Genomic DNA, 25067 nt, shown 5'->3' on the forward strand with positions numbered 1-25067 from the left:
ACCTATAACTGGAGTGCTTTCACTGTGTGAGGTTTTTCTGCTGTTCTTCATTTAAGTTTTATAATGGTTTTTGCTCTCTGGCTGTTATTGTGGTTGTTTGCCCACTATGGCTGTTTGCAAACTTTTTTTCCCGGTGCTTGCCAAACTTAGAAATATTGATGGCGTGCTCCAGAACCTATCAGACAGGGGTGGTGGTGCAGCGTAGTCAGAACTGGGGCTGTGCTTTCAATTCCCTGGTGGGGCAGCTGTGGTGGTACCCTTGAGCAAGGTAACCTAAATAGCTTCAGAAAACATGTACTAGCTGTATAAATGGATTCAATGGATTGTATGTAAACAACATATTCTGAATAAGAGCGCCTGCTAAATGCCTTAAATATAAAATGCAAAAATATATACAGTCCCCTCCAGAAGTATTGGAACAGCAAGGTCAATTATTTTGTTTTTGCTATATGCTGAAGACAATTGAGTTTGAGGTCAAAAGACAAAAGATGTACATGAGATGTGACAGAACCAAATCTCTGCATTTAATTCCTGGTATTTTTTTTTTGTCTAGATTTGTTTAACAATTTAGAACATATCACCTTTTGTATCAGTCCACCCAATTTTTAGGTGAGCAAAGGTATTGGCACATGTGACTGACAGCTGCTTCTTGTTGCTGTTTCTTGATGTGTATATAAATAATTCTGAATGTCTACTCTTGGTTATAGCCTTGGGTTTTGCCTGTGAAGACAAGCAATTTTGCATGCATTTGTGTTAGAAATGATAAACCAACATGAAGACCAAATAGCTGTCTTTGGGAGAAAAAAAAGCCGTTTTGAAGCTTAGAAAAGAGGGGAAATTGAGCCATTGAGGACAGCTTGTACAACAACTTGGAATGTCCTGAACTTGGCGTTCTGAGCAACAGACATCAAACAGGTCAACCAAGGAAAACAACAACAGAAGCTGTGAAGAAAAACCCCAAAACATCTGTCAGTGACATGACAAACAATCTCCACTAGGCAGGAGTGAAGTTATCTTAAAGAGCAGCAATATAGAGGCACATGATGCAAACCACTCATCAGTAGTCGAAGAATCAAGAATTGGAAGGTGAGACTACAATTTTCAAAGAAGTACAGCGATGAGTTCTGGAACAAAGTTTTATGGACTGATGAGACCAAGATTAACCTCTACCAAAGTGATGGAAAGGCCAAAGTGTGGAGAAGGAAGGGATCTGCTCATGATCCAAAACATACAAGCTTATCTGTATAAGCACAGTGGAAGAAGTGTCATGGCTAGGGCTTGCGTTGGCTGCTTCTGGAGTGGGCTCACTAATCTTTATTGACGATGTAGCTAATGATGGTAGCAGCAGGATGAATTCAGAAGTCTACACAAACAGTCTGTCTGCCAACTTACGGATAAATGCATCCAAACTAATTGGGAGGAACTTCATTATGGAGCAAGACCGTGACCCAAAACACACTGCCAACACAACAAAGGACTTCATTAGGGAGAAAAAGTGGAAGGTTGTTGATTTGCCAAGTCAATCACCAGACTTTAACCCCACTGAGCATGCATTTCACCTCCTGAAGAGTAGATTGAAGGGAAAAACCCACGAAACAAACAACAACTGAAAGAGGCTGCAGTAAAAGCCTGGAAAAGCATCTCAAAAGAAGAATGCAACAGTTTGGTGATATTAGTGGGTTGCAGGCTTGATGCAGTTCTTGCAAGCATGCCAAATAGTGAAGTGTTATTTACTTTCATTCACTTAAATACTCTCTGTTCCAATACTTATGCTCACCTAAAAATTGGATGGTCTGATGCCAAAGGTGCTGAGTTATTTGAGGTAGTATTCTAGTGCCTGGCCAGGCTGGTAGCCCTGTAGACAACACACAATTGGCTCTATCATTACCCAGGGATGGGAGGGTTTTGGTTGGCTGGAATGACAGTCTGTCATTGAACACTGGTGACCATTATTGATTGGGACATTAAGCCTCTTCCTCTAACTCATATACGGTAGATCCAATGCTGTTGGGAATCTGTGATGTCCGTACTGTCCTGGTCACTGAAAAACAAGATTCGTTTCCATTCAATTCAGTATCAATCCAATTATTAGAAATGACTATGGGTTTCACGTGATGCAAGAATAAATGAGGGACTGTACTGCATATGAGTGTGTCTCAAGTTGCCTCGTGCAAGAGTGTCTTCAGTGGCAGAATGTGTCACACGTAGTCTGGCTCTTTTACAACAATTTAATGGCTTTACACATTCACAAACAAGCTTGAGTTAATCACACATTCCTTTCAGGCTTCCTTTCTGGTTCCCTGTCAGAGGTTACCGAGGGCCAAATGATTCATGATAAATCTGTAAAACCCACAGAGTACAGAGGAGTCGCTCTTCGAATGCTGGCCTCAGCCTTTCTCCAAAATCAATTACTGGCCAGGTCCTTCGCTACATTCAGTTGAAAGACCTCACGTCGCCAAGATTTCCAGACTTTACTGAATTTCTCAAGCTGTGATGTTGTACTCAAAGGAGCGGCTTTGAATTGCTGGGCCATATCTCAAAATGGCCGACCAGCCTGTTACCTTCCCTGTTACAAAAACACGCTTTCCCTTTCATGTGTTGACAACATCTCCTTTGAGGGAAGCTTTAAGTCCTAGGTAAACAGATTCAGATGTAATTCTGTGGGCAGCCATGTTGTGTTGATATACATTGTCGTAAGCAAACATTCACACGCATCGTGTTTGTCCTGCTGTATTGGTGTATGTGTAAACATGTCATTGCCTGGTCTGAAAGAGGCACAAGGTAGCGTTTTAATGAAAAGAAAACACAGACATAATATTACTTCTAGCTGGGCATGTTAGCAAAGTGAAACATGTCTTCACACTATACTTTCTTGGGTTAGTGGGTAATTCTTGGAGCGGGGAGGATAGAGGTTGTTTTTTATTTCAACAAGTAGTTTTAAAACACTCTGTGCCTTTTAGATGTTATACAGGAAGTTATGATTATTATTATTATTGGCATGCGACAAAAAATTTTTTTCACATATCTGAAAATTATGCATCGAGAATATACAAATAAAAAATAAGATATTCGTTGGGCAATTGTTTGTGCTGCATTTTCTTTTTTGTTTCACTAACAGAGGTTGTTCTGTATTTACATGATTCCTCCTAGGTAGCTCAGATCTACTTGAGTGAATTCCCAAAGCTCTATATTCCGAAGCTTCCTGGTCATGAACCAATCACAGCTCTGCAGATATTCCCCATACTGTTCCTAACCCAGTTTCTTTTCCAAGAAGTGTAACTATTGTGGGCTTGAGTACTGCACTAGGTTATTTAGACAAATGCTGAAAGAAACAAAATTACGTTCACTCCCAAAACTGAGTCAAATAATACAAGTGGCATTTCATTGATTTGTTGTCACATATCTAAAGAACAGTTAGATAATGTATCTGAAGTTTGGTTCCTTCTAAACTTAAAAAATTCATGGGATCTATTCCAACATAAGTTTCACCACATGCAGTACCATGTAATTCCAATGGACGGGAGGTGGGTGAGACTGATGTGCTACATGCTGTTCATTTTTAAATCTGGGGGGTGGTCTGGAGCATCTGTTAAGATAAATGTCATTGTGAACGCCAGTATGTACCAAGGTATTTAAATAACAAAACAATGCACCCACCCCTCTCAATGTGTTTACAAGATTTCCATTTTCATTTAAAAATTTCACTTTTGATTATCTGCTTATATAAGTAGACATAACCTGACCCCATGTACACACAGTACACGTTTGGAGCACATGTGAAACTATCTTATCTTACCTTATCCCCCAAAGCATGCATGATACTATTATGCTATATATTATTTGGGGTGTATATCTGGGGATATGTGGGGTAGCCTGTAGCCTAGCGGCTAAGGTACATGATTGGAACCCGGAAGGTTGGTGGTTTAAGCCCCTGTGTAGCCACAATACGATCCGCACAGCTGTTGGGCCCTTGAACAAGGCCCTTAATCCCGCACTCCTGGGGGGGGGGGTTGTCCTCTGCCTTGGATAAAAGCGTCAGTTAAATAGTTTTTTTGTATTTATTCATAGTATTTGTGCTCTTTTTTTCCTCCGCAGTTCCGGCAAAGATCTCTAACGTGTCGGCTGACATCACGGTGAACGAGGGCAGCAACATCACGCTCATGTGTCTGGCCATCGGGAGACCGGAGCCCACCATCATATGGAAGCACCACCTAAACAGAGGTGAGACACGCCCTGTTCCGTAGTGACGTCCAAGCTTCCGTCTCCTTCGGCTTCACACTGCGATTCTGAGCACAAACTGTGCCCGTCCACAGAAGACGGCTAAAATAACAACCGAGAGCACCGCTAAAAAGCCACGTCAATAGTCAAAATAATGGAGGCCCTCAAAGGACGTCGTTTTGGTATAGTCGTTGGGACAAAGCTGAAGGATTCGAGAATATAAATGGGATTGTGAGAGTGCTGTTTTTTTGGCAATAAGTGCCAGCATGTGGATTGCGTTTGGGCGGGGGTTGTGTATTCACAGGGAGCGTTTTCCTTCACGTGTTGGATTTCAGAATAAAAATTGGATTTGTTGTCATCGGCGCTTTGTGCGCTGGGCGGCGTCGTGCGGTTTGTTAGCGCGAGCAGACTGCTGTGCGGACTGAGTGCTGCTGCATTGTGGGATCGGCTCGGAAGATTATTAATGCTATCAAGGTCTTCAACTGCAGCCTGGGCTGTCCCTGGGTGCCCCTCCGATTGGCTGTGATTTATTTAAATAGCGAGTGTTTTGAATGTGAAATGCCAAGCCGAAACACAGCAATAGAAAACGGTTTCCATGTATAATGTATTTGGTTAGAATCATATGCGCTCACAAAAACATTACTCCATGAAATGATGGACAGTGGTTGCACACAGTATTATGAACCCTCCTATTATGTTAAGAATTTATGACCGCTTTTATGTTTGGGGTTTAATTGTGCCCAACAGTTAAAATAAACGCAAAATGATTGTACTATTTTACCTTTTATAAATATGTGGGCGGCCTGTAGCGTAGTGGTTAAAGCACGTGACTAGGACCCGCAAGGTCGTTGGTTTGATCCTTGGTGTAGCCACAAAAAAAATCCACACAGCTGTTGGGCCCTTGAGCAAGGCTCTTAACCCTGCATTGCTCTAGGGGAGGATTGACTCCTGCTTAGTCTAATCAACTGTACGTCGCTCTGGATAAGAGCATCTGCCAAATGCCATTAATGTAATGTAATGTAAAAATATAAATATGATTAATCTGTGAGAAACATCTCATTTTAGAGCCTAAGGTACAGTAAGTGAAAGTTTAGCACCTGTATGGGAAAGTGCCACCAGAATCATCCGCAAAGAAATCTGAGATAAAAGTATAAATGTTTGTATATTATTTTACATTTTATACAGCTACAGAGGGTCAAAAGAACTCCACACAACACATCTGTATGCAAAGTTGGTACAGGACTTGGCATAGCAGTATATTTATTGCATGTTTACCAACCAAATTAGAAAATTAGAAAAATCATACAGTACCAATATGAAACAAGGTTAACTGATTTTCTAAGAGATCTCAAACACTAATTGGGGTCAAATTGACTCCAAACTTAATAGGTATATAATTAAGTATATGCGACTTCAACTAATTAAGTGCTTAATCAGTTGTAGTCACTTAATCAGTTGAAGTCAAATATACTTAATATACATTATCTAACTGTTCTTGTGTACAACCATTGTTAAGTCAATTCAATGATTCATTTTTTGAGTAAGGAAATTAGATCAGTTGAAGGAAAGTTTATATTGGAATGGAGAAAACATGGATGTCTGTCATTTCCATTTCCAGTGGTTGTCAGCAACCCAGAAAGTACATTTTGATGCCACTGTTATCGCTGGAATTCTAGATTGATATGGGCAAGTGACAAAATCTGCCAATATCATGTGATGAAATCACTTTTGTGACAGGCAGACAGGCAGGAGCTAAGATTTGTCTGCGGTCGTTGCCGACAGCACAAGGACTGTGTGTTATCTCTGCTGACATTTCTTGCCAGGGCATTAATGAAGGACATTGCAAGTAAAGAAGGTTATCTGAAAATTGCTTTCGACAGGGCACTAGTGACCCGAAACAGATTTTTATTGCATTTGTTACTGACGTGTGCATTTGTTAGTGTTTTCAATATGTCTATTAGTGTCTCCTTACTTGGCTATTTCCATTTTTGCATCAAGCAGCTGTCATTACTGAAACTTTCAGCTGATGAAAAAAAGTTGAACTACTCCTCATGAAATAGCTCAGCAGATATATTGAAACATGCAATTCTTCTGTATTCTGCGACATTCTTCACACAGCAGAGCAGCTTTCTTTCTGTACAGGTTGTCAACTTTGGATGTTTTTCTCAGGGAGGTAGTTGGGGATCTGTGCCCTGTAATTTTGTATTGTGACGGGGTGATTGACAGCCCCTCGGTATCAAAGGCTGAAGCGGTTGAAGCTGGCTTGGCAGGGCTGCTGATGAGTGGCAATCAGGCTATTATCCCCCTCTGGACAGGAGCACAATCCTACTTTCTGTGATATTTCTGTCTGATGTTTCTGAGGACATGGCTGTGTGATGGCTCACAGCGGAATGAAGTGTGGGTGTGTGTGTGTGTGTGGGGGTGTGTGTGTGTGTGTGTGTGTGTGTATGTGGGTGTCTTTGTGTGTGTCCATGTAGGTCTGTGTGTTCATGTGTGTGTGTCATCTATGTTGAGTTCAGGGTGGGGACGACACACAGTGTAGGCCTCCAGTGGAATAGATATATCAGACACAACAGCAGACATGTTGTGCATACATTAATGTTTCTGCATCCAAGTGTGTGTGTGTGTGTGTGTGTGTGTATGCTGTGTGTGTGTGTGTGCATGTGTATGTGTGTGTGTGCCCATGCGCGTGTGTGTGTGTGTGGATGCGTGCGTATGCGTGCGTATGCGTGCGTGTGTGTGCATGTGTGTGTTTGTATGTGCGTGTGTGTATGTGTGTGTGTGTGTGTGTGCGTGTCTATGTGTGTGTGTGTGTGTGTGTGTGTATTTGTGTTCAGGCGTGTGTGTGCATGTGTGTGTTTGTATGTGCGTGTGTGTATGTGTGTGTGTGTGTGTGTGTGTGCGTGTCTATGTGTGTGTGTGTGTGTATTTGTGTTCAGGCGTGTGTGTGTGTGTGTGTGTGTGTGTGTGTGCGTGCGTGTGTGTGCACAAGTGCATGAGTGTGTGCTTGTTCACTTTGATTCCTTCCTCCCAGAATGGCAGCTGACTCGGGGAACCCTGAATCTGGAAAATGGCCTCATATAATCTCATCTAAAGCGAGATGTGGACACAGTGAGTGGCCTTGACTGGAATATTAGGAGCAGCACTTTTACAGGTTGGGGCTCCACGTTGTAAATGAGATGAACTGCTTGTGTGGTGGAGCAGCCAGCAAGGAGGCACAGTGACTCAGGCCTGAGAGTGGGAGGCAGGGGCTGACAGGGGCTGATGGTGAGGAGCAGCCTGACTCCTTGTTGTTGAGGAAGAGTGTTCATGCCCAGTTCACTGGGGGGGAATGGTCTGTGTGAATGAGAGCTTGTCTCCGGGATGTCACTGACAGTGCTGGACGTCACAGTTTTGCAGTCCATATCCTGAACTGGGGCGCAGGGGGGCTGGAGCCTATCCCAGCATACATTGGGCAAAAGGCAGGAATACACCCTGGACAGGTCAGCATTCCATCGCAGGGCACACACACCATTCACTCAAACACTCATACCCACGGGCAATTTAGACTCTCCAATCAGCCTAACCTGCATGTCTTTGGACTGTGGGAGGAAACCGGAGTACCCAGAGGAAACCCACGCAAACACGGGGAGAACATGCAAACTCCACACAGAGAGGCCCCGGCCGACGGGGATTCGAACCCAGGACCTCCTTGCTGTGAGGCGACAGTGCTACCCACTTCACCATCCATGCCGCCCTAATGGTAGTTCCTGCTGGAAAAAAAATAACGCTCAAGCTATGTTTTGAAACAGATGGTTGGTAGTTTACCAGATCAGACCATTTCAGGCCAGCTCTGTGCTCAACGTGGTTTTTACCAGCTCAGGCTATGTTTTGTTCTTTTTTTTGTAATTTCGGTCATTGCTGGATTTTACAGCAGGGATCCATTAATTTCCTCTTGCCCTTCTTGAATCACATCAGTGTTTAGCGTTGTAATTTCTTAAAGCCACAAAAAGACCTGGGACAGCTGATTGGATGATAGCTTAGTCTATACAGGCTCCCAGCCAGATCAGAAAAACAACATACACGGAACCAACTCTGAATGGTCAACGGGAATCGAAATGCAGCATCTGCTCGAAAGACCTCTCACACCTGACGAATTCAAGCCGACAGTGCCCAGCTTTTTTCGACATATTATAAAAAAGGATTGGGAGTCCGTAAACCAGTTAGATCAATTTGGAATGATGTCTCGTACCTAGCGAGTAGCTACATTAAACTTTGTTTTTAACTGGGAGCCTGCAAGTTGTATAACACATTTACAGTTTGTCTCAGTAAATGCATAAATGAAATGTTCACACATCTAAATTTGTAGGTTTACGTTACTACAGGCCAGTCCTGTGGGTAGACTGAAGCAAACAAGATGAGAAATCTAACACTCAGTTTATCATATTCTGGCTCACCGCCAGGCTAATTGAACAAACAGTGTTGGCGGGATTCATCATGTCTGTGAATGCATTTAAATGCAGCTCAAACTCATAAAATGATTTTTACTTCTAACGTTGTTTAGGATTTAAAGGAAATCTGTCAGCCTCTCCTCTGACCCAGCCAGAAAACTGTGTGAGGTGCAGCTCAAAATTAATATGCTTGTCTCCCTCACAATTAACCGTGATTGTAAAATTCATGATGGATGACTATATAGTCGAGGGGAGAAAAAAAACATTAATATGCATCTTGGCTCGGTAGATTGATGTTATAGGGGACACATTAAATGTTCGGATGTAGATAAAAGTCCCTGCTGTAGTCTCAACTTTTTCTCCTCTGTCAATGAATATCTGCTTATTAAATAAAAAAAGAACGATGAAATGAGCATGTGTTGGCTGGTTAACTAGCAGGGTGGATGTTGTAGCTGGTTGGAGAGAAATGTTGAAAGGTTTGTTAATGCATGAGAATGTACTGCCAGATTTTTTTGTTTCTCATATTGTCAAGGATGGGCTGTCAGTAGAAAGTTCTTGCAGGCCCATTAAACTGCTAAGTAATTTTCAACAATATTGAACCCCTGTCACTCAGTCTAATAAATGTGACCGTGCTTACATTGTAAGTCCTCTCTCTGTTTTGCTGTTCCTTTAGTGATACTAATGTTCTGTATTTTGTTGGTTCTTGTAAATAACAATGATTACTTTGCTTTCAAGATGAGAGTTCACCTGAGTTCATCTGAGTTTCCTCTTCTCAGCGGACTGCATCGCTGAAAAATGTCACAATGTCAAAGTGACTGAATACGATGGCACTTCCATTTCATTCATTCTTTCCACCGGGGAAGTTACTAAGGCTCTCTGTCTGACTTCCTGTTTCCTGTTGCCCCCACCCTTCCCGGTGCCAGTGTTACCGGATTGCGCTGGGTGGGAAAGGGGGTCAAGCGGAGAGCTTAGATTACGTGAGGTGTCGCTGTTCCTTCCAGCAAAGTCAAAGCACCCGTTTCTCTGGCCACGGAGGACAGAAGGGAATGTTACGCCAAATGGTTTTAGCGCACCGTGATAATAAATCACCAACAACTTGGGTAATTAAACTTGAACTTTGATCGTTAATAATATAAAGGGGAGGAAAACGCTATCTGCTCAGGTTGGCCTTGTGTAGGTCTGTGAACTGTGCATAAGTGTGTGGGTGTGTGTGTGTGCGCGCATGTGTGTGTGCACGCGCGTGTGTGTTTGTGCATGCGGGTGTGTGTGTGTGCGCGCGCATGGCTGTGGGTGTGCGTGTGAGTGAGTGTGAGTGTGTGTGAGTGTGTGTGTGTGTGTGTGTGTGTGTGTGTGTGTGTGCGCGTGTGTGTATGCCAGGAGGGCAGTGTCTGTCATAGTGGAGTATGATTGGGCTTGACATGATGGGTTCACTTCAGGTTTCTCTGTTCAGATGCCGGAGGAAACAGCTGCAGTTTGCATGTCGACGCACAAAATGCCGCCTTGCTACAGCTTAATAATATGTCATGTGAAGTTATCCAGGATGAAGCTTGACTACGTTTTAAATGTGCCTAATTTATCTTCACATGTCTCTCAAACTACAGCTGCCACCTTGCTGTAGACACTTTATTTTGATGAATTTATATTGAAAAAATATATATTTTTGCTATTGGGTCACACTGTAGCCTTAACAAAACTAGCCATGGCTTAATTATACATGATTTAATATCTTTACAAAACATTTGTGTAATGCTTAATGAAGGAAGACAGGGCACATGTGGTGTTCTGACCCCTGAAACCTTGAGCCTCATCTCATCTTTTTTTTTTATATTGACACAGCATTTGCAATAAACAATTATGGACTAACAATATGCTTAGGCCATAATTGGAATGACATTCAAATAAGTCCTTTGTGGTGGAAGGATCGGGGGTGGGGGGGGGGGGTTATTAGCGGGCAGATAGAGGTATACCAGTGAAGTCATTCTCCTGCGCACAATGTCAGCAGCTTCCCAGCATCCCCTGGGTCTGTGGAATATCGGGAGCAGAACCGCAGGGTGTGAGTGCATTAGGGCCTGACGTTATCCAGTTACACGTCGATACCTTAATCCATCGCCGGACGTCATGCTAGCTCGGGCGGGGGAGTACGGCAGTGTATTGTAAAGCTTGAATTATGACTATGTGGTCCTCCTTTAATACGGCTTAATTTGCCTGTAAGTGATTCCGAGTCAGCCGAGGAAGCAGCGTGCTGGTTGACTCCTCATCGGTGTCACCGTAGTGCCCGACCCTGCACTCTCCAGAAGGTCCCAGATTAACTCCAAATATTCAGGTCTTAATTAGGCCGTTAATTAATTTTTCATCCGTGCCATAAAAATCTTGGAGAATGTTCTCCTCAGCTGTGTGGTGGAACTCTTTTTGGAGCTTTTCTCCGTATGAAGGATTACACATGTCCTTCAGGAGAGGGATATAACTTTAATTTCCAAAAAATGTAAAGTGGGTCACTGCTAAGAAGCAGCTGAAGAAACACCAATATTCATATATACATTTTCTTTATATGATGCGTTTGGTTAAATGTGTAAGTGTGTGTGTGTGTGTGTGTGTGTGTGGCACCTGTCTGCCTATCTAACCGGGGACCATGTCATTACACATCCATAAAGAGGGGACATATTCTAGGTCCAGAAACAATAGTCCGCTCTTGGCAGGTCTAGAGTGACAGCCCCCTCTTAGTAACATAGACTTGTATATGTGCGCGCGCGCGCGTGTGTGTGTGTGTGTGTGTGTGTGTGTGCGTGTGCGTGTGGTGTGCCTTGTAGTCTGTCTGGATGCAATTTTTTCTTAAACGCATTACTGTACAAAATCAACAGCTCAGAGAACTTTCACCGGAAGGATAATGGGGTTTCCTCATATGGAAGCAGCTGATGGGGGAAACAAAATGGCGGTCGCTTGAGAAGGAGGCACCCAAGCTGACTGTTGACGCTAGGTCATACCCAGAGCACACAGATAAGGCTGAGATACGGTTCAGACGCCGCCGGCTTCGCACAGCAAGGGGAAAGAGGAAAGACTTCCAGCAGGGACTGTATCCAGTTGCAGGAACAACTGTTTTTTCTGTCTTCATTAAGTATTTAGCTGTCCTCCGAGGACCACCGAGATGCCAAATATGTCCTTGAATGCCTCTATCTTTTGATCCAAAACGGATTCAACGATTATATTACATTAGCGATACCGTGAGCGGCCTGTTATTTATTAATTTTTTGTCACCGAGCACAGAACAGGATCTCTACTTGTTAAAATCGTATTATGGAGCACATGCGCGCTTTTAATAGAACGGAATATGTGTTCCTACTCTTGCAGCAGCCAGGAAAGGGGGTGGGGTGGGGATTTTTTTTTCAGTTGAAACTGTGTTTTATATTTCTTAGTTTGGAGAACTTCTCAGTAATTTATTGGTGAATTGAGTTGAGATGGGCTGGTCGGCTGGCTTCCGCCGTTATAATTGCTGCTGCTCGTAATTAGAGTTCTGCCGAGACGCGGCCACTATTGATTAGTCATTGTTTTCGCAAAGGTCACACATCTTAATTAATGAGGCAGGGAAGCCATCGGCAAAGTTCAGATGTAACCGTGACATTATGACACGGCTCTCGCGTAGGGGGTTAGCCGAACAACGGGACCAATGGATGTGAAGAGAATCCAAGCGGTAGCTCCATAGCGCAAATGAATGTCAATTTATATGCAATGTGAAGCTCGAGCTTTATTGGTGTATTTGTTTCTGGTAAATGCCACGATGGGACTTAATAACTAAAGTAAAAGTTAAACTCTGGTGTCGAGCCGATCTGCGACAGTTTCTGCTGATTGTACTTTACCTTGGTGTTTGCACAAGTGTGGTGTATACTTTAGGATGAAACATACAGTACGCTTCAATTAAATTAGGCAAAATGTAATTCATAAAACTCAATCGCTTCAATATTTGATTCCATATGAACCACCAAGGTAGTCTTTGGTAACACACATTTTCATTTCTTGAAAACTGATGTTGAAAACTGAAACCTGACCATTATAACTAATGGAAGTTCATGTGAAGAGGCTTTTAACATTTCAGCTGTTTTGAACCAATTATATTACTCATGCTATATCAAACACAGGGATAAGAATCGAGAAATGAAGATAAGGTTCAAAAGTTTAAAAAAAGCTAATAAGATATTTGAATTGCTGTTGTTGAGATCCACACGGTATCAGGACAATGGACCGAAATGTTCTCAGGTTTTGTTTGAATCGCAGCAGTAGTGGCGTTTATGTTTTACAGTACCTACTTATTTCTCTATTTTTGTAGGCCTAATTGCAAACTAGCTTTTAATAATTATATTAATACCCTGCATGCTCCTACTGGAAGAGTGTTAACTTGTGATAAACATTAAGAAAAAAGGAAATATATTTTCTCTGTTATTATATATATACATGCCCAAATGCACGTACACACACAAACACACACACACACACACACACACATACAGACACCTACATGTGTACATATATTCTTCTGGAAGTTCTTCCAGGTAATAATTGTCTTTTTGCTCTTAAACAAAAGGGAATATTAATATTATTTTGGCCATTCTGCACACAATCAATATGTTCATTTACTTAAGGTCCCTTATATCACAAAATCTGCTAGAGGATTTTGATAAGCGACTCAACAGCCACACTCCATCCACAGTGGCAGAATAGTCACAGCCGTTTCTCCTCTGCTAAATAAAAGTCAGCCGTTGACTTCTACATTTCCTTTCTTTTTATTTCACTTTTTTTGGTCTGTGTTTCAAAGAAACATCCTTTCTCAGCTGTCAGGGATTGCTGTGGACTTCTACTGTGTATATATCGTCCTGAAAGTATGATTTAGAAAAAGACAATAGGCTTAAATGTGGCACCTTCAATCATTGTGACAACGTGAAGCCAGGTAAAGACTTTGCTGACCTAAAAACCAGTCTACAAATGAACAAAAATTGATTAATTGTAATACTACACACATTGTATACCATCTTATTAGTCCTTGCAGCTGTTTTTATATTATTGGATGCACAAATAAATACTTAAAATGGCATCTCTCAGAGCACAAAAATAATGCAGACTACCCCAATGCTCAGGATTCCATTGAAGCTCACAATTAGAATGATATATACAGTAGTCTACTAAGCATCAAGGGCCTTGAACTTATTAAGCAATCCATTAGGGGTGGCGATACGTTGAAATATTTGTTATAAAGAGGGACCCAGCATGAATTATACAGGGCTTAATTAATTAAATTGATTTTCCGTATGATTTAATTATGATTCGATATTAGTTATTTACTGTACATGTGTCTTTGTTCTCTTATGTTACCTGTACATATTTGCCATGTCGTCTTATTAGATTCCCATGGCACTTCTCTTTTGTTTATCCCTCTTTCCTTATTTGTCTTTTTCGTATCTCATCAGCTTGCTTTCATGCGTGTGATAATTGAACAATTGATTATTTGCATAATTTAGTACCTCATTGTCAATCTTATGAAGAGACCCCGTGTGCAAAGGCAGTAGCTTCACAGAAGTACAGTAAGCCCGTTGGAATACGTTGGCGCTTTCCTCCGGATCGGTATAACTCACCCATTAATGTGAATAGCCCGCTCCTCCGTATCAGTGGGGGCTGATCTAGGTCACGTTGACCGTGACTGGTGTGAATAGTGCAGGCTGCTGGGGGCGGTCTAATGGCGTGGGGAACGTTTACTTGACACACATTAGGCCCCTTAACACCTAAATGAGCATCATTTGAATCAGGGAAAGTTCTAGAATGATTTAGTGTATTGCAGTTCTCCTTAACCGACATGTCATGATTCAAGGTTTACTGTTGAGCGAATCGGCTGCGCTCACACAAATCAAGAGCGCAGACGCACGGTGGCGGCCCAGCTCCGGTTATAATGGGCTGGCAGGGCAGCCCGGAAACCAGAGACCTTGCAGAGAACTTTGTCTACTCACTCATTTGAAGGGCACCTGACCAGGCCGGTGTTGTGCAAAATCATCAGAGATCTCCCTTCAGGTTCACTTCCCGAGCTCCATATGAAATATCGCCAGTCTCTCCTGCCCTATGCTGCTCCTCTGCTAGTTCTTTATTCATTTTAATTTTGAAAATGAGTGCTCGGCTGTTGCGACTGTGACAGAGAATGTCATAAAAAAACAGCAGAGTAGTACTCTGCAAACCTTGTCTGATGGTATACATCACTGGTTAAGTGTTCCACAATGAGCACTTTCACAACTTTCACAGCAGTGAGTAGAGCTTTCTCAGCTTCAAAACAGGCTCTGAATGACAGCAGTTGAGCAGGGAAGGTTATTGATACATGGTCCCTAATGTAGTGGTCAGATGTTTTGATATGGTTGTGTCACAGGTTGGAAAACGGTTGCATTGTTCTCTAAAATACGCACGTGACATTGAACAACAACATGGCATATTTCCCAGCAATCCTTGCATATCAGAAAATAATACTATACAATACTACTGCCAAAGAAAGTACCACAAATAGGATAATCAAATTAATAATGTTTGCAATACATTCTCTCCATAAGTTTGACATGCTATTAGAAAGTTGAGTAACCACAAAGCTGATATGTTTGTTAAAGTTAGAGTACAGTATATACTGTAAAGTTCATAATGTACCATCAGCGGTCAACACATATTATACAGGTATTAGCCATATTTGTGTTTGGCTGTGGAGATTTGTAGGCTAGGGTGGGCACCCCCTGTCCCTGTCTCTGATTCATTCTTTCACTCAGCATTCCGAGGCATTACTGCGAAACATGTACATCCCGTTTTCAACAGATAATGCACCATGTCACAAACCACGTGCATCCCTTTATAGCCAGCCATTTCAACAGGATAATGCACCATGTCACAAACCATATGCATCCCTTTATAGCCAGCCATTTTCAACAGAATAATGCACCATGTCACAAACCACGTGCATCCCTTTATAGCCAGCCATTTTCAACAGGATAATGCACCATGTCACAAACCATGTGCATCTCTTTATAGCCAGCCATTTTCAACAGAATAATGCACCATGTCACAAACCATATGCATCCCTTTACAGCCAGCCATTTTCAACAGGATAATGCACCATGTCACAAACCATGTGCATCCCTTTACAACCAGCCATTTTCAACAGGATAATGCACCATGTCACAAACCACGTGCATCCCTTTACAGCCAGCCATTTTCAACAGGATAATGCACCATGTCACAAACCATGTGCATCCCTTTACAGCCAGCCATTTTCAACAGGATAATGCACCATGTCACAAACCATGTGCATCCCTTTACAACCAGCCATTTTCAACAGGATAATGCAACATGTCACAAACCATGTGCATCCCTTTACAACCAGCCATTTTCAACAGGATAATGCACCATGTCACAAACCATATGCATCCCTTTATAGCCAGCCATTTTCAACAGAATAATGCACCATGTCACAAACCACGTGCATCCCTTTATAGCCAGCCATTTTCAACAGGATAATGCACCATGTCACAAACCATGTGCATCCCTTTATAGCCAGCCATTTTCAACAGAATAATGCACCATGTCACAAACCATATGCATCCCTTTACAGCCAGCCATTTTCAACAGGATAATGCACCATGTCACAAACCATGTGCATCCCTTTACAACCAGCCATTTTCAACAGGATAATGCACCATGTCACAAACCATGTGCATCCCTTTACAACCAGCCATTTTCAACAGGATAATGCAACATGTCACAAACCATGTGCATCCCTTTACAACCAGCCATTTTTCAATGTGTGTACCGACCACCTCAACCTTAGAACTGGCTCATTAGTCTTAAAATCTTGCAACAAATATTTAAAAAACAGAAAATATATATTTTTTTTAAATATATATAAACTTTTTCCAAACTAAATTCTTAAAGTCTGTTGCCATGAACTATTTTAATTGGTAAAAGGATAACAGCCTGGGACAGTTCTATTGCCTCGCCAGCTCCTGTTTCATATTAAACCTATTCAAAGTTAATCTTGCAAATATGTAGCTGGCAATGCTTTTCATTACATTGATGCAGGCGCTATGCTTCAGCCACTGTACAACCAATCAACTTCAGCGGCCAATTGTAGTACTGCTACAGTACTCAGAATAGAATAGGCCAGGTTAATTAATGTCCCCTATTTTAAACAATGTGTATAAAAAGAAACCTGGCGAATAGATAAGGTAAGATGATGCCCTTTTGATCAAAACGAAAGCTTTGAATATGAGATCTGACGCATTGTTTTCATTTCCTGTTGGATTCGTGATGCTGCTGCTGTGGGTATTCTCTTTTGCCATGAGAGTTCTCTGTTGTATTCAAGGTCTAGTGTTTGGATTGCTGCTGAAAATTATATGCAAATCTACTACTGTCTGCTTAAATTAAATGTTCCTTAAAGACAACATTATAAAGTTGGAATTCAAATGAAAGAATAGGAAATGTTTGATCTATTTCAGACATAAATAATTTCCATATTTCCATATATTTCCCACATTTTCTAATTAAATTTAAAATAATGAATTTGTTATAACATTCAGCAAGACTTGTATTTTTACATAAGTTTGTTTCTTATTTGAAATAAATAAATACTTGCAATAGATTAGATTTGTTTTTCTCTTATTGTTCTCATCGGTAATCATGTATTAATAGATTGAGTTTGCGCTTTTCTAAACACAAATATTGACTAGAATGAATCCAATCAACACTTGCGATAAACAGTAGGGTAATTTTAGCATCTACAATGTCTCAGAAGCTCATGAATTGTATTCTCCTATTCAACCACGCCGAGAAATTAGCACTCAGAACTTTTCATCCTACCACAGCCTCAAACGTTTGCGAACAACTTCATGCGCTTCAGATTATTTTTTTATTTTCAAAAGTTTGAACATATAATTACATAGTGTCATGAAGTGTACTCTGGTCTGGGTCTACGTGCTAATTAATTTCTATGTAAACGTAGCTGTTAAGTGTACGTTCACATGCATGGACACACGTGCACATATACAGATATGGAAGCATGTGTGCAAACACACACACAGTATTAACCCACACATACTGTAGCTCAGCAAGGCCTCAGGATTCAGAACAGGAGTTGATGATGAGTGGATAGGTGCAGTGTAAGATGGTAAATCATATCACTCGACTAGATAACACGAGGCTCTACAGGAGCACTGTTGACTCGGGATGAACCCTACAATGAGATCCGAATGGATGCCAGCGCAGTGCAAATTCACTCTGACGTCAACGAGAGAAGGCAATGAGTACTTTGAATGTATTCATCCATATGGATCCATATTCCATTTTTAAAAACATTTGATGTGACTGTGATGGGACTTTGGTACAGACCATAGACTATGGAAGAATATGGACCAAGTGCCTGTTACGTCACCCACTGACTATCCATGGCCTTGTGAAAAGTGTTTTGAAGTTTACAGGCGCCGCCATTTTGTACAATTTAAAGCCATAGATTGCGCAGTAGGAAAGCTAATGTGGCTCCCCCACTAAGTGTTTGAGAGAGGGTGATGTAAGCTGTCCCTGATTCATCCACAAAGTATTGCTGTATTGTCCTACACAATAACTTCAGCACATGGGGAGGCATTAGATGAAGAAAAAACACTGATTGCGACTACATTTTCTCATGGGGAAAAACGATTGACCTCGTATTTTGACCACAACTGTGCCATTGACTTCACATTGAAAACAGGTCAGAATAGCCTATACTGGAGCCAACCCCAGTGGTGTAGTGAGCACCATCTCTCAGCATGACCAGGAAATGAGCCTCAAAAAACAATCCCAGGCTTGCATACACTTTGGATGTATTCATCCATATTGATCCATATTCCGTTTTTTTTTTATATTTGATTCTGAACAGTTAAACATGGTCTGTGTAAGATTGTAGAGAATGGTTACATTGTACTTGGTGTGGACCTGCGTAATACACATGAATGCAGTCTGATACTGTAGCCTTGGTGTCTGGTACTGCTCAAAGGTATATACTTTATTCTCTATCTCTACGTTTTTATCCACTCTTCAAGGGTCACAGTAGACTTGGGAGACTGCTTTTGATTTGGTACAGACCCGCAAGCATTCGGAAGGGCCGTTCAGCGGTATTTGTCATACGCTTGGCGATGCATTTGAATCCCTGATACCCCCGTTAATCACAGGCTGCTTGCGCCTGGTTATGGAGCACAGTCAAGTAGCGTTGTTCTCTGTCAATCATACGAGTGAGCTGCCAATCAGCAGCATGTAGCTAATAACCAGCTGAAAAAAGGAAAGATTGAATGAGTTTCTGATTATTATTAAAATACTCGCATTCAAACAACTGGAGGCCAAAACCTCCCTCAATCATGCAGAGAAAGATTTTCTTATTTTTTTAATTGCTTGGCTGATTAATTTAAAAGGCAGCATGCAAATGGAGAACAAGGGGGGAAAAAAAATCTCAATTAAGTTATACATCTGGGATAATTGGCATTTCTCTCCAATTAAAAGCAAAAATAGTCTTTACCTCTGAGCTGTTGGTATTGTATTCTGTCACATTGAAGAACAAGTTGGGGGAAGTATTTCTTTTAGTGCTGTCGTCAAGTCAGATGTATGTTTTTTCTGGTGTATCCTGACATGTTTATAATCTGCTTGAGTTGACACGCTACCGGGGAAGGGCCAACATTTCAACTACTAATCACAGAAGTACGTTCCACTTCTGACAAAACATCACATCATCATGTGTGGATCATAATTATGTAAATGCAGACTGCAGGCTCCATATCACTCTGGCATCATATTTGTGTGATATGTATACGGATATCTTGTTTATCAGTATTTCTGGCACTGTCTATATGTCATTTAAAAGTCAGCAATGTTATATATATATATATATATATATATATATATATATATATATATATATATACACAATGAGTTCATAAAGATTTTTCCTTTTCCAATATGTGTTGATGATGGTCACAATGTATTTCAAATGATTTACACAATCTATGTATTTACGTAAGAGGCACATTTTTCAATCACGTTAATGTGCATTGACCAAACTACATTAAGATATTAGTGGCTTTCTTGGATGCCGCACAGTCAAAATAATATCATCAGAACAATGTTGCATTCTTGGCTAGGTTCAATTATTCAAAGAATTTAACCTGTGCATTTTTCAGACAATGTATAAAAAAGTATGTATTGCAAGCATTTCTCCCACCTTACAAAATTGGGACTCCCAGCCACAGTTCAATTTCCACAGTCAAACATAGATAAATAAATAAATAAAGGAAGAGTGTGGAAGAAATCAGCTGTTGACTTCAAGCGTATTTTGAGCCAAGGAGAAATTGCTCTGAATATTCTCTGCATGTGTTGATGGAGTGTGGCTTATTAGTTTGTCCTGGGGAGGATTTAGTGCCGGGAGCGGGGGGAAAATGCATGTTTATTGGGTTGACATAAAAAAATAAATAAATACGATTCCTTGAAGGCTGAAGCTGATATCACTCCATTTTTCTCGGTGGCTGAAGACTTATCTCCCCCTCGGTGAAGGTCGACCGTCTCGCTGTGTGTCTTCCTGGCTGGGCGTTAAGCATCCGCTTCTCTGAGCAGGCGCTCCACTGCACCATCTTTAAAAAGGGCCTTGTTTCAAACTGCTGACAGTAGGGACACTGAAGTTATAAATGGGTGAAAGGACTGCAGTTGCAGTTAGGTTAAGGTAAGGGACCGGAAAGTTCTTCTGCTTGACTTATCTTTTAGTTTTTGCTCGTTTCGTTTTATTATTTGATGAACCATTTGATGAATCTGTTTTTTACACGGTTGTATTAAGATGCTATCGTTCGGGATGGAATGCCCATGCTTTAACTAGGTCATAATTGTAAAAAGAAAGTTGTAATTCCAAAAAGGATCAGCCAATATGGATGTTTTCCCTCAAATTATAGCTGGCAGTCTACACCTCATCAAAATGATTTTTATTTAAAATCCATTGTGCTGGACTACAGAAACAAAACACAAACATTGTGCCACCGGCGCAATACATTTGCATTTCAGTATAAATTGTTTGCAACATTTCTTGATATTGCTCTGTACTTCACAATTTTAGTTTTGCAATCAAACAATGCATATGTGGCTAAAGTGCATATTCTTGGCTTCTGTTGAGTGGTTTTTTTAAATACATTGTGGTTTCACCATGTAGAAATTACAGCACTTTTATTCTTAGCAACCACCAACCCCCCCACATCTAATCAAGCTAGTCATGTGGCATTATCTCAATGCATAAAAGCACGCAGACATGGTCAAGAGGTTCAGTTGTTGTTCAGACCAAACATCAGAACGGGGAAGAAATGTGACCTAAGTCATTGAAGCAACTGAGTCTACGCTGATCTGGAGTGCCTTTTTACCCGAATATGAGCGTATTTAATCACGTCATCTCAGGAGTGATCTATCGTTTAGCGCAGACATTCGCACCGCTCCGGCAGGAAGTGACAGCGCGGCGGCCATGTTCGGCGAGCCCCCCGCGACTCGGCGGGGGGTAACCTTCGCGCTCGCCTGCCGCTCAAGACAAAACCCTAAACAACGGTCGCAGACAGACAGCCCGTGAACCCGTAATCACTCTCCAACCTGCTCGGGTAAGAAATTCAATTAGAATAATTGATTGGCAGCGAGCAATCAAGGCGACTCCTCAATTACACTAGAAACGCCTCGACGCCGACTCGGCGCGGAATGAAGATAGACGTTAAGTGATTTGTTTTCATTTTCATCAGGGTTTTACAGATTGGAGCACAGATAGAGAAGGGACCCGGGGACTTCCTCCGCTGATAGATGTCATCGAATGGGATAACCGCGGTGACCTGCTCCTTATCCCAGCTCAGCTGAGGATTTGAGCGCCGCTACCAAGTGACAGTTCTGCAAAGATTTTCTCCAATGTCAAAAACCTTCTTTTTTTTCTTTTTTTTAAAATGTCATTTGTTCATGGAAAATCTGTCCGTAATCAAAACATTTTACAAGTTAATTGCTTAGAATTGAAGTTTTATGACAATCTGGTTGCCAATATATGCGGTTTTGTCTCGTAGAATGTTCATCAAAGATTAGCTCTATGTTTGTTTCAAGGCACTGTTTCACTTCACACACACTTGAACTTCTTCATTAATTTGAGAGTGAGGAGCCGAATGATTTGCAGTAGTTTACCCGTGCTGCCGGCACCTGTTAGCTTCTGACAGGAAATTGATAGGTTGTTGTAGCGTACTTTTTGATAGTCATGGTAATTACACGCAAATTCAAAGGTATTCGTAGAAATGTGAAGCTTCTGCTTTCATGTATGAAATAGTGGAGAGGAACATAATGTTTCATAACAACATAACAATCATAACCAGCGCATGGGTGAATGAACAATGCTCTGCTTGAAATACCAAAGATATAAATATGCTCGATTGCACAAAAACAATTGTTTTAGTGGAAAACTGGTTGCAGCCATGGAAACGACAATTTCATTTTTATTATTTTTTTTTACAATAATTATCTTGGGTTTTAATACTAGCTCCTTGCCATTTACAAGCGAAGCAGAGGATTTTTGAAAGAACTATGATCGGAAAAACAGAAGAAGATCCTCCTTAAATGCAAGTGGCCAATTAATCAAAAGACCCCTTGTCATTGGCTTATCACAAGCAGGTGGACATTTTCACTGTAGGCATTTTGCAGATTCTTTAAGCCAAAGAGGAGGAGCATCAAACATGGTAACCAGGCCCCCACTGAAGCTAAGAATAGATAAGATAAGTTATACTTTATTGAACCCCGTGGGGTAATGTGTCCTTGCATTTGACCCATCCTAGTTACTTAGGAGCAGTGGGCAGCTACAGTGCAGCACCCAGGGACCAACTCCAGTTCTGAGGCCAGTGCCATGGTCAAGGGCAACAGCAGGAGTACCACCTAACCTATATGCTGTATATTGCATACTACATATACTAATATTTTTGCTGTCTGTCTGCCCAATTGCTGTGTATTTGACATAAAATAAATATATTATAGTGATGTTAAATTTACCCTGGGAAATAAAAACAGGGCTACTGTCAGTATTGCTATGCCAGATTTGTCATTTTTTGTGGATTTCACTCACTCCATTACAGTACAGCGAATGGGATTCTTTTGTCAGAAGGCAATGGCATCCTCTTATACAGTAATGCCGGCTGATCAGAGACTATAAGCCATGCTTACCTGCTGTTTTCAATGCTGAAAATATGTCTTGGCACATCTAAGGAACGTCCTATCACACCTACCCAGCCGTACTCTCTTTGTTCATTGCTGAAAATCAGCAGGGCGTTTATTTTCTTCCCACACGCTCTTTTTCCATTGTTCCCGTTTTCCGGCGGAGAAAAAAACAGAACTGTTGCGAGAGTCAAAGTTCAGGCCCGAGGCCTGCGCGTGTAATATGTAAGACGTCAAAACCATGCGCGGCGTGAGCCCCCCGCTCTCCGAGCCGAACGGCAGCGCGGCAGCCGCTGGGAACGGCCGTTTCGGGAGTGGGACCGCGGCGCTGTGTGTCGAGGTGACGCCGCGGTGTAATACAGCGCACCTCTGCCCTCGTCTCCTCTCTCTGACAGTCCCAGGAACGCGGCGGTAAAGTAAAGACAGTGATTACGTTATGTAAACGCCATCCCTCTCTTTCCCTTAATGGGAGTTCATTCATCATGTTCGGGGTGGGGGGGGGGAGGGGTGGAGGGGGGGGACCCGTCGCTCTTGCCGTTGCCGTGGCAGCCGCTCTGGTGAAAGTGCAAATAAACGCGAGGTCAACGGAGATATTCCCGGGCGCTTCTGGGATGCGCGGGTGGTTAAGAGCATCCTGCCAGTTGAATCGCGTTTATTTCCTTTGAGTGTTGAGCGGTGGTTCACGTTATAACATGAAATCTGATATATATTTGCACTGATTCAATGACAAAATCACTTCTACGCACATAACTCAGCAACAGCGCCTGTCAGCCTGCAGTTTATGTATTTTATACATTAGTGTACTGATAAGTGGGGCATTAAGATGTATGATCCACAACGCAGTGTCGAAATCAATTTCAGTAGCTATCCTCCAGTTGTCCCTGTAGGCACTCCAGATTTAGCAATCACTTGGATAATAAGCAGAAACACACAATTATTTATTCTAATACATTGTCGTCAGCACAGAAACAATAAAATTATACAATTACAAGTAAGTGTGCAGACAGTGAAACAGTCACTCAACCTACATCAAGACACACTTCCATTAATGACAGGCTGAAGCAATATTCAACTGACTGCCTGCCTTCACTTATTTTGTACTTCTTGCAAGATGTAAAAGTATTTATTTGGAATGCTTGATATACAATATAAATGATCGACCTGAGGATCCTCTCCCCTCATTTGACATGCATACGCTGCTGTGGCTTTACACCATCGTTTGAAGGAGCGAGGACGTTTGCCTAATTCGCCTTTTTTAAATTCCAGTTCCACCATCTTCACCCCCTTGTCTCACTCACCTCAAAGGAAGAAGCAGGTGAAAAATACGGGATCGGAATGAGGCCAGGGTCATGGGGGGTGTTAGAGCCTCTCCCAGCATGCATTGGGCGAGAGATTAATTACATGTAATGATTATTTATTTATTTATTATATTTATTTATTTATTTATTTATTTTGTGATTCTCTTTTACATGTGGGCTCTGAGGACATAGTATAAAAATAGAAAGACCAGATAGAATTATGCAGTTGTGTACCGTGCCTTTACAATTTTCAATAGACGTATTAATGAAGTTAAAAATATCTGTAAAAATACGGTTACTGCTGGAGTCTTTATGTATAAACAGCATGGGCAAACACATTTTGGAATCTCCCCCCGGATGAAGCCACGATCCCCGGATTCACAGTTCCAGTTGCAGATTCACCTCGGTTTAGCTGGCAAAGCCCTCTCTGCTCTTTTGTTGCTGGGGGGATCGATCGCACTAGTGGAACAGAAGCTGCCACTCACCGCTTCGCGGCAAATTGCCGAGACTCCACTGGAACACATTTGCCGTTTTAGCGAGAGCGCCTTCTTTCTGTGTCGGTCCTATGAACCGAGAGGTGAGCTTCCAGCCACGGCAATTAGCGGCCATGTTGCTTTCCAAACTAACCGCGATGTGTGGGCTCTTTCTGCGGAGTGTGTTCACTCTTTTGTATGTTCTTTTGAAATATGGTCTATTGATTTTTTTTTTCTCCAGTGCCGACTAGACATCGTTTTTTATTTATTTATTTCTTCATTTCTTTGTTTTTTTGTGTATATGTATTCCCAAAAGATTGCAAGAGTTCTGAACAGATAATCACCATTCAAAATTGTGCACATTGGTAAAAATAAAAACTACCAATTGTATTACTTGTTTACAGTTGTACATATGTGGTTAC

At 41.7% G+C, this 25067-nt stretch overlaps 1 protein-coding gene across 5 annotated transcripts in view; it reads left to right on the forward strand.

Annotated features, from left to right (window-relative positions):
• Nucleotides 1-25067, forward strand: part of LOC133107953 (opioid-binding protein/cell adhesion molecule homolog) — a 323813-nt gene that overhangs the window by 280722 nt on the left and 18024 nt on the right. For all 5 annotated transcript variants that reach the window (XM_061217296.1, XM_061217297.1, XM_061217298.1 and 2 more), the window contains one exon: nt 4096-4221. In XM_061217296.1, coding sequence (XP_061073280.1) covers nt 4096-4221 — 126 coding nt within the window. The remainder of the gene's footprint in view (nt 1-4095; nt 4222-25067) is intronic.

Source organism: Conger conger, chromosome 13 (assembly GCF_963514075.1).
Source record: "Conger conger chromosome 13, fConCon1.1, whole genome shotgun sequence".
Classification (NCBI taxonomy): domain Eukaryota; kingdom Metazoa; phylum Chordata; class Actinopteri; order Anguilliformes; family Congridae; genus Conger; species Conger conger.